This window comes from Microcaecilia unicolor, chromosome 11, assembly GCF_901765095.1.
Source record: "Microcaecilia unicolor chromosome 11, aMicUni1.1, whole genome shotgun sequence".
NCBI classification, from domain to species: domain Eukaryota; kingdom Metazoa; phylum Chordata; class Amphibia; order Gymnophiona; family Siphonopidae; genus Microcaecilia; species Microcaecilia unicolor.
The window spans coordinates 176,330,431-176,346,232 of record NC_044041.1 but is presented as its reverse complement, the minus strand read 5'-3'; the positions used below and the strand labels follow the sequence as shown (position 1 = coordinate 176,346,232).

The 15,802-nt window shown below is 42.4% G+C and overlaps 1 protein-coding gene across 1 annotated transcript in view; it reads right to left on the bottom strand.

Annotated features, from left to right (window-relative positions):
* Nucleotides 1-6,069: 6,069 nt before the first annotated feature.
* NAPA (NSF attachment protein alpha) overlaps nt 6,070-15,802 on the bottom strand; it is a 30,115-nt gene continuing 20,382 nt past the window's right edge. Inside the window, 5 exon segments of the mRNA XM_030219428.1 lie at nt 6,070-6,914; nt 11,905-11,955; nt 14,471-14,540; nt 14,614-14,702; nt 14,705-14,744. Of these exon segments, the coding sequence (XP_030075288.1) occupies nt 6,813-6,914; nt 11,905-11,955; nt 14,471-14,540; nt 14,614-14,702; nt 14,705-14,744 (352 nt within the window). The 3' untranslated portion in view covers nt 6,070-6,812.

Sequence of the window (15,802 nt, the reverse complement as noted above, 5' to 3'; positions counted from 1 at the left end):
GTGGCACAGCGCGGCAGGCACCGGTCTAGTCAGCCCGGGGCCTTCCCTCTGACGCAAATTCCTGTTTCCGGTGGGACTGTACGAGTTAAAGGGAAGGCCTGAGCGGGAGGGTAGGTTATCGGCAACAGCAAGGAGGTTTGATAATTGGTAACAGGGGAGGGGAAGCGAGCAGTCCACTGATGGTTAAAACACCGAGTTGACACAGTCAGGCAATCTTGGTTTAAATGGCGCAGCTACTACTTTTCCTCTTCTCTTGCTTGCGATCTTGGGCAAGTCTTTAACCCTCCATTGCCTTAGCTACAAACTTAAATTGCAGAGAAATTGTTACTGTACCTATACGCTGAGCTAACTGGAAAAAAAATGTGAGCTAAATCCAAATAAGTTTAAAAAGTTTGGGAGGTGGAGAGATTCTGGCAGCACCCTCTGAAATTTTAGCGAGTCCCTGACACACAGTCCTGTTCGAGTGAAAAATATTGCCTCCTATTCATTTTAAAGATATTACCATGCAACTTCATGGAGTGTCCCTTAAGTCTTTGTACTTTTTGAAAGCACATCAGTGCTGCTTTTTTTTTTTTTTTTTTGTAGAAAAAAAGGTGCTGGTACTCATTATGGGTGGGGTCACCATATGGCTACACCCCTTATACCTGCCATGGCACATATAAAGACATCATTGAAAATACTAGTATAGGAGAAAAAAAGTGATTTTTTTTTCATTATAATAATTTCTGTAAGCTGTTACAGCACCAGTAGACCCAGTGCAAAGTAAGGCACCAGATGTAAATTCTCAAATTGGACATATTCCAAACACTAATATGAAAATAAAATGATTTTTTTTCTACCTTTGTTGTCTGGTGACTGTTTTTCTAATCATGTTGGTCCCAGTCTCTGTTTCAAGGGCTTCCTTCCACTTATTTCTTTACTTTCCTCCTTTCGTCTTAATTTCTTGCCCTACATCCATAAGTAAAAGCTGGGTCCTCCTCCGTGGAATTGACTGGAGGAGGTATAACGTGGATCCAGCTTTTGCTTATTTTCACCGTCCACGTGCAGTTTTTTCTTCCCTTTCCCTCATCTCCATCCATGTGCATATTTTTTTTCTTTCTTCCCCTCCATCCATGTCCAGCACTTCTCCTCTCTTCCGTCCTCTGTATCCATATAAAGCAATAATTCTTTCCCCTCTCCTCCATCCAAGTCCAGCATTTCTCCTCTCTCCCTGCCAACCATCCATTTCCAGCATTTCTCCTCTCTCCCCTCCCCTCCATGTCCAGCATTTCTCCTCTCTCACCTGCCCTCCCCTCCATCCATGTCCAGCATGTCTCCTCTCTCCCCTGCCCAGCGATTCTCCTCTATCCCGACATCCATGTCCAGCGATTCTCCTCTCCCCTGCCCTCCCCTCCATGTCCAGCAATTTTCCTCTCTCCCTGGCCCTCCCCTCCATTTCCAGCAATTCTCTTTTACCCCCTATCCTCCCATGTCCACTGACTCACAGCAACCTCCACCTGCCCCCCCCCCCCAAGATCGTTCAAACCTCAGCCCCATCTGCCCGCTCACTTCCGTTCATACACCCAGCCATGCTCCCTGCATTGGAAATCTTTTGTTTACCCCAAATTGCGGCAAACCAGCAGTAAAGGCAGCAGGCAGGCTTGCCTCCTCATCGTGTCCCTTCCAGTCTCAGCACGTCCCGCCCTCCTCTGATGTAATTTCCTTTCCATGAGGGGGGACATGCTGAGACTGGAAGGGACACGATGAGGAGGCAAGCCTGCCTGCTGCCTTTACTGCCAGTTCGCCGTGAGTTCAGGTAAACTAAAGCTTTTCAATGCAGGGAGCAGGCACGTGAGCTGGATCCACAAAAAAAGGTGCCGGTATGCCGTACCGGTGCAAAAAAAAAAAAGCACTGGAAAGCATAAACAATTGTTTCACATTTACCCATTCTACCTCACTCAGAATTTGTAGACTTCCATTATATTCCCCCTCACCATCTCTTCTCCAAGCTGAAGAGCCCTAACCTCTTAAGCCTTTCCTTATATGAAAGGAGTTCTAGCACCTTAATCATTCGGGCACCCTTCTTGCTACTTTCTCTAATTTGGCGACATCATTTCTGAGATGTGGTACCATAGTTCCCGAATTCTCCTACCTCTCCAGACAACCTACTGAAGTTTGCCCCGTATGGCACTGCTCCACCTCAGTCCAGTGCTTGGCAGTGCCTTCTAATAATAGCCTCAGATGCAACACCTGCTGGTATTAATAGGGCGAGGCAGCCAGCACATTTTCATGGTTTATTCCATTATTTTGGCTCTAGCTAGCATTATGAATATGCACTTTAAAGTGTACACTACATAGTCTTTCCCAATACTGTGTATGCACAACCGTTCATGCATAGTGAAAAAGGAAGAAGAGTGTACACTGTTCTTGGCCAACAGAGGTTAAGGTGGATACTTTTCTAATACAGACCACAACATCTAAAGTACTTAAGCATTTGACTTTCAAAATTAACATGAGCAGACATTACTTTCTACAGCTATTATAAACTAGGGTATGATGTACAGAAACAAGAGTTAAACAGGCCCAAAGTTTTGTTGTATCTACAAATTCTGCTGTTTCTCACCCTGTTTTCTGTCCCTTTTACACCATTTTCCTCTTATCCATTTACTTTAGCTTGAAACTCATACCACATTACATCTTGGGAGCTAATGGGTACTTGTAAGCCAAACTGACCATCAAAGATAGGATGCTGGGCTTGCTGGACCTTGGTCTGACTCAACATGGCTTTTCTTCTGTTCACAGTAATGCAACCTACAACTTTACTTGTATATCTGAGCAACACCATGCCTTGTTCATTCTGTACTTACCAAATGAAGGGGACATGGCTCTTGCAAGTTAGTCACAAATGTATCCGTTAAAAAAAAATCACCTACACTTCATTTGTTGGCTTTCTTTTCTATGCACATGCTGAATGCAATAATACAGCCATTTGTTTTGCAAACCAGATTATGAGACCTTCCTTATGATGAGGGAGTGTTGGCAGTCTTAACTTCCATGCAGTCCTTAAAATACATGCAGAAAGACAGGGCCACAGTGCAAGCAGCATATACAGAGTTTGGGGGAAGGGGAAATCATTGTTAGTAGGCCAAGAGGACAGTATAAGCCCAATATTCAGAGGGACATGTTCAGTGGCTACAGCTAAACCAACAAGTCCCTTAATTCATTTATTTTCAGCTGGAGACAATAATAATGTTATATTGCTGTCAAACTCTCAGCATCATGGCTCTATCCAGAGCTGTACATTTTCAGCTATCTTGGGACAGGTGGTCACATTTGTTATCATACCACTCGCTGTCCGGTGGTGCCCGGCCGATCTCAGCTGCTCACACTAAGTAAACATCGACAATGAGACCTAAGGACCTTGAAACCAAGCTTTAAAAAAAAAAAATATACAGCTGAGCAAAGAACAGATGTGGGCAAGTGTGGGGTTGGGCAGGCCAGTCTGGCATGTAGGCAAGGCCAAACATGACTTCAGGTTCTGCCACTTCTGTTTCAGTATGTGTTAAGATTTATGTTAGGGCTGACCTTAGGGAAATCTCAAGGACACTGGCTTAGATAAGATGCACAACTAGGATTAAGCACCCAGAATTATCTAAAAATCCTACTTATGCTCTCCTTTAAGTCATTCCCCTCCCCCATAATTACCTACTAGGTAGCAAAGAAATCCCACAACCAACAGACTAGATTCCATAGATTCTATGGCTCACCAATTTATTAAATGCTTTTGCACAAGGTCCTTAAAATAAATTATTTTACAACACAATAGAAGCTAGTGCACCAGTATATATTTTTTTTCTAGTTCCTCTACACTGTATTATAAAAGAAGCCTTGCAACCAAAACAGAAAATTCTTTTAAGTTAGATTAACACAAGAAATCCTGCTTAGGCCCAGGGCATTGTAAGCTCCATAACAGCAGTCACTTGTCTGATAATGGGAACGGATAGGGGAAAGCATGCAAGTAGATATACAAGCAACACAGCTAAGAGCTGCTAAGTTTTCTCTTTGATCCAGAAACATTTGCTAATTTAATCAACTCTTTATTTTTCAAATTGGAAATATGAGGTTACTTAGAGTATGATAAAACACACTGTAAAGCAGGGATGCTTGGCTTCCTTCTGTGTGCCTGTTTTTAATTCCAAGCTCTCAATTTGCTCAGTGTCCTCAATCAAAAGAGCCTACTTTTAAAGACTAGAGCACAAAGTTGCCATGATTACCCACCAGCTGGATGCCATCATGTGCCAGTGTATACTACGTACACAAAACTAACTAGGGAGTACATCACCCCCTTCTCCGCCTCCATATTATTGCAGGCTGGGCTGCCATTGGCCAACTTGGTGCAAGCGCACACACAGCTTCAGCAACAAGGAAATGGTGAAAAGCTAGCTATGTACAGTGCTTCCTGCGCCCCCTTGGCTTGGCACCCCAAATGACAGTCCTGTTGTCTACAACAAAGAGTTCCAGTTCCTAAATGCCAAAAACAGCTGGTTGAAGGGTAGTCTCCAGGAACTCATATGTACTACAGAGTGGAATCCTTATGGCAACATCCAGTTCTGAAGCAGCTCTCACTATGTAACAAGTTGGCACCAAATTTTTATTAAACAAGTAAAACTTCAGTACAAACGTTCCAAGAAGAAATCCACACAAGAATGTTCTCTTTTCACCTTGAGGTCAGATGTCATGTTTTAGAAGCAAAAGCTAAAAGAAAGTTCGAGAACACCCACTCCGTAGTACCCAGGTTTTCCAGGATAACCTAGCAGAGATTCTTTCTGAACTAATTTCGCTCAAGTGTACAAAGAAACCACTACCAACAGCTCTGCCAAAGGGAAGCTTCTACAAACACTTCTCTGGCAAACAGGAATTTATTATTTGTTACATTTGTATCCCCCATTTCCCCACCTATTTGCAGGCTCAATGTGGCTTACATTGTACCAAATCAACCCCATGAAGTCAAAGCACATTGATAAAAATAATAAATTAAATATGGATACAAGAATTGCAATATACAAGTCCCAGTTCTGAACCCCTCCCCCTCTGGAAAAAAAATATTATTCCAATAGCATTTTATTCCTTTAAACGTAAAACTAGGACAAGGAGGCATATTTTCAAAGCACTTAGCCTTCCAAAGTTCTATGGAACTTTGGAAGGCTAAGTGCTTTGAAAATATGCCTCCAGGACTATTATCCTGACAGAGTAATGCAAATGACAGACATCAGAGAAGCTGCACTCGAGTCAGTTAAGTGTTTATATTTTTCTTGAACATTTGGGAACAATTAGCGACCACACAATTCCACCGTCTCATTCTACAGGAACTGCATTTCTGATGGGTGGGGGCAGAAAGGAGATTCAGCAAGAAACACAACCATTATAGTAAAGAAAAAAGGCATGCTCTTCAAAGATGCCTTCCAAAACACTGCAGCGGTAGTCTGAGCAAACAAAGGCTATAAGTACATCAAGCCTTCACTAACCCGTTAAGGCGGCTAGTCTAACAGCACTCATCCTCCATGTGATTAATACACCCTCTGGGCTAGTGCCCCTGATTAATGCACCTCTTGGCTCTGACCACAGACATATTTTGATGCTGTGAACCACACTGGAACTTCCCAAAGGACAGCAATATATAAAAAATGAAATGGATTCTAAGAAGGGAGTGGATGCCAGAGACCACATTCAAATGTTTATGATTTTGCCTTGGAATGTTGCAGGTGTTTTCTTTACAGGCAGCTTGTATATCTCAAACATATAATTTAATATACAACTTAATATTAAATTATACGTTTGAGATATACAAGCTGCCTGTATATATATATATATAAAACAACCCTACAACCTTCACAATAGTGAGGTTAGTATAAAATTGGAGCCTGATCAGACTTCCCCTCCAAACATATACACTAATTTTATCAAGAGGAGGTTTTTTATCATTTTGATATCTAAGAAAATCCTTAATCTAGTTCCTCAAGTGTGAATACTAAACACATTCTATTAATTCTGACTTGCTGCTTTCGAAATGTCAAGAAATGTTTCCTTGAATGGTTGTTACAAATACAATTCCATTTATTTAGGTTAGGTATCAAATTTGGTCTTAAATGCCCACACTATACAAGATTTTTTTAGCAGACCCAATAGATCAAACATACATAGCTCAGACTGGTAGGAGGATGGAGAAAAGCTAAGACTGCTTCAGTGTCCTCTTGTGGGGTTGTAGAACAGCATCACAGCAGAGGCAGAAGATGCTTAGATTAATGGCCATGAAAGGACTTTTCATGACCAGGGTATTCACAGAGATTTGGGTTGTTTTTTTGTTAAATTAAAAAAAGGGGTGGGGGGAAAAACCCAAGAAAAAAAATCAAACCAGGGCAAAACTTAACTGGAATTTTAAGTATTTACTTCCAGTCTGGGTTATGTGACAGATCTTAGGCACAACATGATTAAGCATCAGACTATGGACCAGGATCTCTAAACCGAGTGTGGGCAATGTTCCTAAAAGTGGGCTACTTTGGTGCAGAGGTACAGCTCGGCTGAGCTGCCTGCTAGGCCCAAGAAACACAATCCTCTTTTGACCAGAAGCCCCACTGGTGCTCTAAACATGCATTGTTTTTTTTTGTGTTGTTGTTTTGTTTTTGCTTGGCTTTTTGTTATTGATTTCTAAGAGATAAGAAGTTTTTATTTAAGATTTTCCTTCCCCTTCCCCATGTCCCATATCCATGCAGAGTCCCAAAGGTAAAAGTGCTGTGCTGGGTTGGGCTGGTCTGAAGGGGCTCCTTTCCCCAAGGTTAACGCAGGTCCTCTCCTTCCCCTTGTATGGTTTTCTTGATGCGAAGCAGCATGGTGGTGAGCCACTGATCCAGCCTGGAGATAGAATCATATTCCTTCACCTACACGGGACCCGAGAGGCAGAATGGAAGAGAAAGGAAAGAGATTAAGTACTTGTGAGAAGAAATAACAGCCATTAGCATCCTAATTAAATCTTATATCCTGCAACTACCAACCAGTTCAATACAGGTTACAATCAAGAAATTGAAGAATTCTTAAAAAAAAAAAAAAAAAACCCTACATATAACAAAATGTTTGATTCAGCAAAATCATAATAGTAGTCATTCAAGAATAAAAATACTTTCTAAAAAGGAAAGTTTTCAACATCTTTCTAAATAGATTGTAATTTCCAGTTGCCTGAGGGAAGGTGGTGGTATATTGCAGTGCATTGTAGCTTGGTAAGTAAAAGAAGACTTAAGAGGACAAAGCGCCTTCACCTGTCTAACAGAAGGACAAAGCTGCTGCTACTACTAATCATTTCTATAGCGCTACTAGACATATACAGCGCTGTACACGGAACATGTAAGACAGTAACTAATCGAGAGAGCTTATAAACTAATCAAGACAGACGGAGGACAAATAAGGGATAAGGGAATTACTTGAGGTGAAAATTATAAACAGACATGGGACTGAACAAGTGAATATGAGTTAAGAGTTAAAAAGCAGCCTCAAAAAGGTGGGCTTTTAGCCTTGATTTGAAGATGACCAGAGCTGAAATTTGATGTACTGGTTCAGAAAGTTTATTCCAGGTGTATGGTGCAGTAAGATAAAAGGAATGGAATCTAGAGTTTGAGTGGAGAAGAAAGGTATAGATAAGAGAGATTTAAGATGAATGGAGTTCCCAGGGAGGAGTGTAGGGCGAGATAAGAGTGGAAAGGTACTGAGAGCTACAATAAGAAGACTGAATTGTGTGTGGAAACGGATAGGGAGCCAATGAAGTGACTTGAGGAGAGGGCTACCATGAGCATAGCAACATTGGCAGAATATAAGTCGTGAAACAGAGGTCTGAACAGATTGAAGGGGAGATGGATGGCTTAGCAGGAGACTTGTGAGAAACAAGTTGCAATAGTCTAAGCGAGAGGTGGTTAAGTGTGTGGATAAGGGTTTTGGTTGTGTGCTCAGAAAGGAGGGACAAATTTTGGTGATGTTATACAGAAAGAAATAGGTTTTAGCAGTCTGTTCGATATGTGCACAGAAAGAAGAGTCAATATTACCCCAAGGTTTCGAGTGGATGAAAAAGGAAGGATGAGGTTATCCACACAGGTAGAGAATGGGGGAAGAGGAGAGGTGGGTTTAGGGAGAAAAGCAGCAGCAGCAGCTTGGTCTTGGCCATATTAGTTTCATATGGCAGTGAGACATCCAGGCAACAATGTCAGACAGGTAGGCTGAGACTTGGGCCTGGATTTCTGCTGAAATTGTGATGTGGAGGTAAATCCTAGAGTCATCAGCATAATGGTGATACTGAAAACCATGGGAGGAGATCAGAGCACCAAGGGAAAAAGTATAGATGGAGAAAAGAAGAGGTCCCAAGGGCCCTGAGGTACACTGATAGTGGGATAGACGTGAAGGAGGATCCACCAGTGCATACACTAAAAGTGTGATGAGAGAGAGAAGAGGAAAACAGCCCTGAAATCCAGTGAGGACAGTGTTATCGAGGAGTAGGTGGTGATCAGCATCAAAAGCAGCAGATTGAGAAGGATGAGGATAGAATAGAGACTGTTGGATCTGGCCAGGAACAGGTCATTGGAGACTAGCAAGGGCGGTTTCAATTAAATGTACAAAAGCCAGATTGAAGTGGATCAAGAATAGCTTGAGATGAAAAAGTCAAGACAACAGCTGTGAACAGCACATTCAAGTATCTTGGATAGGAAAGGGTGGGGGAGATGGGGGATAGTTAGAAGGGCAGGTAGGGTCCAATGAAGGTTCTTTAGTGGTGGTGAACTACAGCATGTTTGAAGGCATCAGGAACAGTTGCAGTGGAAAGTAAAAGACTGAGGATATGGCAGATAGCAGGGATGAAATAGGAGACACGAGTGCTGAGTAGATGGGTGGGAATAAGATCAGAGGGACAGGTAGTCAGTTTGTAGAAAGAAAATGTGCAGTTTCCTCTTCTGTGATCTCAGAAAAGGAGGCAAGGATTGAAGGAGGGTTGACAATGGACTGGGGGGAAGAAGAAGTGGAGGTGACTTGGTTGACAACTCAAAGTTAATCTTGTGAACCTTATGAAAGGGGAGAAAGTGAAGGAGGGGTTGGAAGTGAAGGCACTTTAAGGAGAGAGTTCAGCGTGGCAAAGACACGTCAAGGGTTGTGCCAAGAGAGTTTATGAAGTGGATGTAGTAGTCCTGTTGGCAAGTGAAAAGAAGACTGGAAGGTCAGCAAAATTTTGAAATGTATGAAGTCCTGATTAAAGTTTTTTGGAGCATCTTACCCTTGTGTGTGGTGACTGATCTCTTGACATTGGGCCCTCTCCACCCTATTTCTGTTGTGGAAATGAAAACGGTAACAGAATTCAAGCACGTGTGGGATAAACATAAAGGAATCCTGTTCAGAAGGAATGGATCCTAAGGAGCTTAGCCGAGATTGGGTGGCAGAGCTGGTGGCGGGCGGCGGGGATAGTGCTGGGCAGACTTACACGGTCTGTGCCCTGAAAAGGACAGTACAAATCAAGGTAAGGTATACACAAAAGTAGCACATATGAGTTTATCTTGTTGGGCAGACTGGATGGACCATGCAGGTCTTTTTCTGCAGTCATCTACTATGTTACTATGTATGACTTTGAAGGAAGAACAGCAGCGAGACTGAGGTGGAAGAAGAGGATGAGAGAGGATTAACTCAACACCACCTCTGCAGCCAACCTGGCAAGGTGTATAGGAGAAAAGGTAACCTCCATGACACAGAGCAGCAGCTGAAGCAGAGTCTTCAGGGTAAAGCCAAGTCTCAGTTAGTGCAAGCAGATGGGGAATACAAGAGATAAGAGCTGTGGATGTGAGTGGAGAGCTTGTTGGAGAAAGAGAAGGCATTCTACAGGGCACATGAAAAAGACAGAGAAAAAGGGGAGATGAGAGGAACAGAAATTAGATTGGAGACATTGCAGTGTGACCTGTACAAGTAGGGTGAGAGCTGATTTGGCGAACCAGGATTGGGACAGTATGAAGAAAAGTAGGAGAGACATGACAAGAGTGATGATGAAGGTGAGATGCACTCAGACAAGATGGAGATGGTTGAATGAAAGGAAGAAAACTTGAAGCTAGAGAACTGAGAAGGGAGAAGACAAAAGGGATGATGAGGTGATGAAAGCAGAAGGTGGGCAATATGGTCCTGAGATATACAGTGGTTTCAGATTAAGAAAGATTGGGAAGAGACAGTATCAAAAAAAGAAATTATACTGGAGTCATTGGGAATAGTAGAAAGAAAATAAAACCTGCAGAGAGAAAATATTCTGAACGCCATCACTCCGGAGAAGTCTGGGAGGATATGCAGATGGCTGCAAATCCTCCACAGCACATGGAAGGCAGTTGGAGGAAGAAAGGCACCTGGAGCAGAGGCCCTGGGAGTCACCTTGGAAAAGGCTGGAGGATGCAGAGGGCTACTAGTCCTCCAAAGCAATTTCTGGTTGTTCTAAAATCACTTCCATTTAGAAACAAAACATGTAAATAGGTAAAGATTGGCATCCCCATAAAGAATCTTATGAACCAATGTTAACATTCTAATCTGGTCTCTATTGGCAGCCAGTGTAGTTGTTTCATTAGTGGGGTAATGGCATATTTATATGCCGCAAAAATTATAGCTTTCTGTACCCTTTGCAACTTACTTTTTAAATTCCTCATACAACCAATATATAGAGTTGCAATAGTCTAATTGAGAGAATATTAGAGATTGTACTAACAAGCGAAAAATCTCCTGATCAAAAAATTTGCAAATAGTCCTCAAACTTTCTAAGAAGGTGAAAATAATTATTCACTACCCTACAAACCTGAGGGCCTAAGGAAAACTGACAATCCATTTCCACTCCTAAAATCCTGGAAACAGTAACTAGTTTAATTTTGAGATCTCGCAGCACAAGTACAGGATTGGCTTTAACCAAATCTAGTGGGCCAACCCATAAATATTGTTTTATCGTTCAGTTTTAGCTTAAAAGATTGAACCAGGTTTCTACTATTGATAAACAGGAAAGATTCAGCTTATAAAGCAGATTTCCCAGAGTAAATGGGATATGGCAGAAATATCATCTGTGTAGATATAAAACTACAACTTAAGTTTCTCTAAATGGTAAGCTAACGGTTGCAATAGTATGTTGAACAGAGATGGTAAAAGCAGAGAACCCTGCGGTACTCCACTAGTGACTTCCCAGGAGCCAGACATTTTGCCCTGTGTTTTCACTCTGTATGATCTTTTTAGGAATCCCTGAATCTAGGTAAGAGCCTTTCCATGGATCCTAAAGGTATTTAAATATTGTGGTCTACCAGGTCAAAAGGCACTGGAAAGGTCGAACAGCACAACAAGAGCAGTTTGACTTGGATTCACTACCCCCTGACCAGAAGTAATCAAAGAGCTGACCACGGTTTCTGTACTGAAACCCCTAAGGAAATCCGGTTGGGATCCATGTAATAACTGAAAATTATCAAAGAAAGAAACCAATTGTTCCATCGGCCAACCCTCCATTATCTGAACCAGTAAGACTATTGCTGCTACTGGCCTGTGGTTTGTCAATTCGTCAACTTTCCCTTTTGGATCTTTTACAATAGGAGTCAGAACAATCTTAGAACAGAGGTTGGGGCAAGCATACATAGCGGAGGTCTCTAGTGTAGAGACAGAGCTGAAGGGTTCCCAAAGTTTCTAGCTGCACTATAGGCCCCCCCCCCCCAAAAAAAAAGTGTTACAGAATAATGAATCAGTTTTTGTAACAAGCGCTCAGTTGTCACCCATGGGCCCTTTATAATCTATTTTCAACAGCACAAATTCTTCAGGTCTATAGACTCTCAATATTGCATCTCACCCATGTCAACCAGAAAATATACAGAGAGCATGCCTCCCCCCTCCCTCTAGACTTACCGCATCTGTGTAACTGTCGGTGTTCTGTTCTTCATGTGCTTCCAGCAGTTTCTTTGAAAGGAAAGAAAAAACACAACAGCACTTACTATCTAAATGTAGCCGGTAATATGCTCCATACAGGACAAGATAAATCATAAGCCGTTAAGTTTCCTCATTTTGAAACTGGCCAAGCGTGAACAAAAGTTAAAATCACTCATTCAAGGTCCCACGGTGGCACTAGCAGCAGAAATCTAACAGAAAGCAGAGTCCACAGATCTTTTAAAAAATTCTTTAATATGAGGTTTGTGGCTGCAAAATGAGTCCACTTGGAAGAGTCAAAGAATGGAGAAGTTGCCTAATGTATAGTGGGCTGAGAACCTGAGGAGCTGGGTTCAATTCCCACTGCAGTCGTTGTGACTTGGGCAAGTAACTTAACCCCTCCATTGCCCCAGGTACAAACTTAGATCATGCGCTCACTAGGAACAGAACAAATACCTGCATATATGTAGACTGTTTTGGTTGTACCCAGAAAAGCAGTATATCAAATCCATGACCCTTTACCTTTGTACAAGAGACCTTTTTTTACTGGACTAACCTACTATATCTGTGACAAGTGTCAGAGAGATTTCACATATATTAGTCCAAAAGAGGCATCAACCCCAATTTTAATCATAGTGAAAGCAGACCATGCAGCTCCCTTACCCTCATCTCCCCACTAAGAGGGTTCTGGCTCTCAAATTTACACAGACTCTAGAAACATGCTAGAGGTGAGTGGATGTATTTAAAGAAGCAAAACTCGCCAATTCCGTAGTGTCTATATTGAACCGGGGGAAAAGTCTACTGCAGCAACAACTTATGAACCTTAGTTGCACGCAGAAAAAAAGGCCTTCATAGACTAAACCCCCCCCCCATAAATTGTATCTTCTTAATATTTTTAATTATTTTAAAATATATTTTTACATCTGTTCATGCATCACCTCCTCGTCTATCACTGTCTTTCATAGAGTCCAAAAATTGAGATAAACGGACACAACATCTTTCTTTTGTGAACTCCAGCTTGCGTGTTGATTCCAACGGTCCTATTTCAGTATTCTTCCTCAGGGAACCATACCGCAAGACATCTGTTGATAGCCAATACTTCATGCTGGAGAACTCATCAAACTGTATTTTTTGGACTCTATGAAAGACTGTGATAGATGAGGAGGTGATGCATGAACAGATGTAAAAATATATTTAAAAATAATTAAAATATTAAGATACAATTTATGGGGGGGGGGGGGGGGGTTAGTCTATGATGACTTTTTTCTGTGTGCAACTAATGTTTCTAAGTTGTTGCCACAGTAGTTGAGACTTTTCCCCCTGTTCAATCTAGACACTATGGAACTGCGAGTTTTGGTTTTTGAGGATATCAATATCAGTGAGAAGTATCTTTTGATCTGTGTGTGGTATGTGTGTTTAAGAACAACATATAATGGATTTCTGTGCATGCTGAGCACCCAGCTTTAACAGAAACCACAAAGCATAGTGGGCTGCAAAAGTTCAATGTTTCAACTTCTGGAATGCCAAAATATTCCTATATTCAAATCTGCAAGCACAAAAGATCTCTCAATTTTAAAATACATAGAATGTCAAACCTATAAAGAAGAGTAGACAGAGTAGAACTAACAGTAAAGCACTTGTACAATGGTGTGTAAATGTATCAGTTGATCTGTCACTCAAAAAAAAAGTGTTTCACTACATTTTGGAAGATTTGATAATGGGATATGAGAGCAGATAGCAAGGAAAACATAGTCAAGGTTATCCGTGGACAATCTTAACCAAGCATGAACAGCAACAAATGTTTCTCAAGGGAAAATATACATTAAAAAAATAAATAAATTTCATGTGGGGAAAAAAAAAACCCCAAAGCATCTCTACACACATAAAGGGACTTTTTGCACATCATCACCCAGCTTCAATCTTCATATAAGTACATGCTGCATAGAAGAGAAAATGTGTGCATACTTTTAATCAGGAAGAAGAGGAGTATTCCAGAGGATAAATGACTATTCTGTCACCGCTTATAGGTCTTATACTAGTACAGTGATGGGCAACCTTTTGAGCTTGGTGTGTCAAAATTCACCAAAAAACCGAGCATAAACTCGGGTGGTGTGTCACTTCAAGAAAAATCACTGCTACTAGGACCGCCCCCGGGCCCCCCCTACCCGAGATCGCTGCCCACTCGAGATCGCGGGCCCCCCCTCCACCCACTACCGGGCCCGGAACTAACCTTAAAGCCTCCTTTCACGTTGCAGCAAGCAGCAGCAGGGCAGACCTCTTCTCCTTCCTTCTGTGCCTCGCCCTCGCGGACGTTACGTCAGGCCCGAGGTTAGGACACGAAAGGAAGGAGTGGCCTGCCCTGCTGCTGCTTTGCTGCGATGTGAAAGGAGCTTTAAGGTTAGTTTCCGGGAGCGAGGATGGGAGGGCGGACCACACTGTGGCGCGCCGCGTGTCATCGAAATGGCTACACGTGTCAGTGCTGACACGCGTGTCATAGGTTCACCATCAGGGGTACTAGTATGTACTATTATACATTCACTCTCCTTACTTTCACCAGCTTGCACTCCCTGGAATCTGAGAAAGCAGGGAACATTTCTTCATACTTCTGTAACCGCCAACTACAAGACAAGGAGTAGGAAAAGCTGACATGAGCAACTTGAACAAGAAAGAGGTGCGCAGAGAAATTATGACAGGCCCTAGTTTCCAGAACCCACCTTGGCATTCAGCATGTCCACACAGAAATGACAGAGTGCAGCTTTGAAGAAGTACTCTTTGGCACCTGTATTTCAGCAGGCGGGCTGTCCATAGCATTAGTGCCTACCCTAGAAACAAACCAGATACTATGAGCAAAGCCCTGCATGAGATTTCTCTCATAGCACTGGGACGACCCATTCCCTCTATTCTGCTACTTACTAGTGAAAAAAGCAATGACTCTTGCCTATGCCCTGGACCCTCAGATCCCACAAAACCCCCTCCTTTATTTACATAGCTACATTTCAAACTTTATATACCAACTTATAGGATCGCAAATCACTTATGATGCATCCCCATGTCCTGTGCAGGACATGCTTCTCCTCTTTTCCAACATGTCAGCAGAATCTTATCTACTACAGATGCAGAGCCCAGAAACGCTTCATGTATCAATAAAAGAAATAAAGCTTTGTATTACCACATTATATAGGCTACCAGATGTATACAACACTATACGATGCTCTAGGAAGCTCTAATCTAGTTGACAGATTGTGACTGAAGTCATAGACAGTGGAATGTGGCGACCCACCAACATTTTTGCCCTCAACAGATCAGAAACTAGGGGGGATTGGGATGGATGTTGGTTTGTTTTAGAGCCCATGCCAAAATCAAATGTGCAACCAAAACTGGCAGCTTGGTTTCGGAGAAACTAAACTGTAAACAAATGGCCCCCTCCCAACCAAAAAAACTCCCTCCTAAGCCCATGACGCTGCTCCAACACATTGGATGCCGAGACTCCCTGCAACCCTGAAGAGGCCAATAGACCACCAGAGTTTCTTTAGTCTGGGGGTGGGGGAGGAATGAGTTTCGAGTTTCAGCTGAAAATGACAAACTCCAATTTCAGTCCGGTTTCCGTGCCGAATTCGAAACCAAAATTCAGTTGGTCTCTAGTTGACCCCCCTCCAACCAAAAGGGCGTTCTGGTGCCCCCCTGACTGAAGGTCTAATGAACAGATAACTAGAAAGGGTCATGATCTTTGACCTCTACAGTCTAAAGCATGAAGTAGCTGGGTAGTGGGGGGTAGCATGTGGGTTAAGGGAGGAATTCATGCAGATGGGACCATTTGCTTCTGCTAATCAAGTGGTTGTTATAGAATAGCTTGGCTGGTGTGAGTCTTCTCTTTTTCCCC